The sequence below is a fragment of the Clupea harengus genome, chromosome 11 (genome assembly GCF_900700415.2).
Source record: "Clupea harengus chromosome 11, Ch_v2.0.2, whole genome shotgun sequence".
Lineage (NCBI taxonomy): Eukaryota > Metazoa > Chordata > Actinopteri > Clupeiformes > Clupeidae > Clupea > Clupea harengus.
Window position 1 is genome coordinate 532,248 of NC_045162.1, and position 2,500 is coordinate 534,747.

Consider the following 2,500-nt stretch of genomic DNA (forward strand, 5'->3'; position numbering starts at 1 on the left):
AGCAGGCGGTGAGCTACCTGCACACACACACACACACACACACACATCTGGAGCAGGCGGTGAGCTACCTGCACACACACACACACACACACACACTTCTGGAGCAGGCGGTGAGTACCTGCACACACACACACACACACACACACCTGGAGCAGGCGGTGAGCTACCTGCACACACACACACACACATCTGGAGCAGGCGGTGAGCTACCTGCACACACACACACACACACACACACACACATCTGGAGCAGGCGGTGAGCTACCTGCACACACACACACAGAGTTGAATCTGTTTTTCAGAAATACACACACTTTGAAATCTCTCTCACCCACAGAGATACACACGCAGAGAGGACACAGTCACACACACACACACACATACACACCATACTCTGGTGGTCTTTGATATGCATCATAATGTCTTTAACAGAGTGTGTTATGAGTGTTCACCCCTGACCTCTCTGTGACCCCCGACCTCTCTGTGACCCCTGACCTCTCTGTGCCCTTTGACCTCTCAGCTTGAGGATCTGTGTAGTGGTGTGACCCCTGACCTCTCTGTGACCCCTGACCTCTCAGCTGGAGAATCTGTGTAGTGGTGTGACCCCTGACCTCTCTGTGCCCTTTGACCTCTCAGCTGGAGGATCTGTGTAGTGGTGTGACCCCTGACCTCTCTGTGACCTCTGACCTCTCTGTGCCCTGTGACCTCTCAGCTGGAGGATCTGTGTAGTGGTGTGACCCCTGACCTCGGGTCCTTGGATCAGGACCTGAAAGCCCAGGTGATGTCATTCCTCGAGCTGCTGCCCCAGGCTGAGGGGGGGCAGACGGACACCTCACACACCCCCCTCCTCACGGCCGCCCACCTGCTGGTCAGCGCTCTGGATGGTGAGACATCAGTCTGATGGGATTATTAATCTGATATCAGTGTGATGGGATTATTAGATATCAATCTGATGGGATTATTAATCTGAGACACCAGTCTGATGGGATTATTAATCTGAGATTAACACAGTGTGATGGGATTATTAATCTGAGACACCAGTCTGATGGGATTATTAATCTGAAATAACAGTGTGATGGGATTATTAATCTGAAATACCAGTCTGATGGGATTATTAATATGAAATACCAGTCTGATGGAATTATTAATATGAGATACCAGTGTGATGGGATTATTAATCTGAAATAACAGTCTGATGGGATTATTAATATGAAATACCAGTGTGATGTGATTTTAGTATGAGATACCAAGGCAAGGCAATTTTATTTATATGGTGCATTTCATGCACATGTGCAACTCAATGTGCTTTACATATACAATAGCAATAAATAATTAAAATGTTAAATGATAAAAAAAATAAGTAAAAAGAAGATGATAAACATAAAAAATAAAAGATAAGAAAAGTAAGTGTACTGGAATAACATAATCATATGGAATATAGGTGCCACAACTCACAGTTTAGACAGGTACTCCTGTAGCAAGCAAATCAGTGAAGCAAATCAGTGTTCATAGGCCCAATAAAACACGTCTGATGGGATTATTAATATGAGATACCAGTGATAGATCTTAATAAGACTGTGGGATAAATATTCAATTCAATTGTATTTGTATAGCGCCAAAACAATAAGATTGTCTCAATGCGTTGCCTAGAGCACAATGGCCACAGGGGCAAGGAAATTAAATGATATAGTTACTAACGCTATGGTTACTATCGCTATGGTTACTATCGCTATGGTTACTAACGCTATAGTTACTAACGCTATGGTTACTAACGCTATAGTTACTAACGCTATGGTTATATCGCTATAGTTACTATGGTTACTAACGCTATAGTTACTATCGCTATGGTTACTAACGCTATAGTTACTATCGCTGTAGTTACTAACGCTAGCACCCACGGTTTGCCAACCAGACTCAGTGATGGACGTACTGTAGAGCTGTACAGATACAGCAGCCTATAGGAAGAGGTGTAGAATACAGTCATCTCTTGTGTGTGTGTGTGTGTGAGAGTGTGTGTGTGTGTGTGTGTGTGTGTGTGTTATTAATGGTATAGAATACACAGTCATCTCTTAGGTGTGTGTGTGTGTGTGTTATTAATGGGGTAAAGGAATTATAGAGAAAGGAAACTTGTTTCAGCTCGTGACTGCATTTCTCCATGGACACATCTTTAATGTGTTATTAGTGGTGTGTGGTGTGTGTGTGTGTGTGTGTGTGTGTGTGTGTGTGCGTTTCTCCATAGACACATCTTAAATGTGTTATTAGTGGTGTGTGGTGTGTGTGTGTGTGTGTGTGTTTCTCCATAGACACATCTTAAATGTGTTATTAGTGGTGTGTGTTGTGTAATTACTGTCGTAAATACATGTGTGTGTGTGTGTGTGTGTGTGTGTGTGTGTGTCTCCTGCAGAAATGTCCGATGAGGCGCTCTCTGCTCTCTCCTGCTGTTCCCCTCCAGTGCTGCAGGCTTTACAGCAGCTGGTGAGTGTGTGTGTGTGTGTGTGTG

General features: G+C 44.1%; 1 protein-coding gene across 2 annotated transcripts in view; it reads left to right on the forward strand.

The window, feature by feature from the left end:
• gsdmeb (gasdermin Eb) overlaps positions 1–2,500 on the forward strand; it is an 18,860-nt gene that overhangs the window by 15,269 nt on the left and 1,091 nt on the right. For both annotated transcript variants that reach the window (XM_031576745.2, XM_031576746.2), the window contains exons 8-9: positions 713–884; positions 2,405–2,475. In XM_031576745.2, coding sequence (XP_031432605.1) covers positions 713–884; positions 2,405–2,475 — 243 coding nt within the window. The remainder of the gene's footprint in view (positions 1–712; positions 885–2,404; positions 2,476–2,500) is intronic.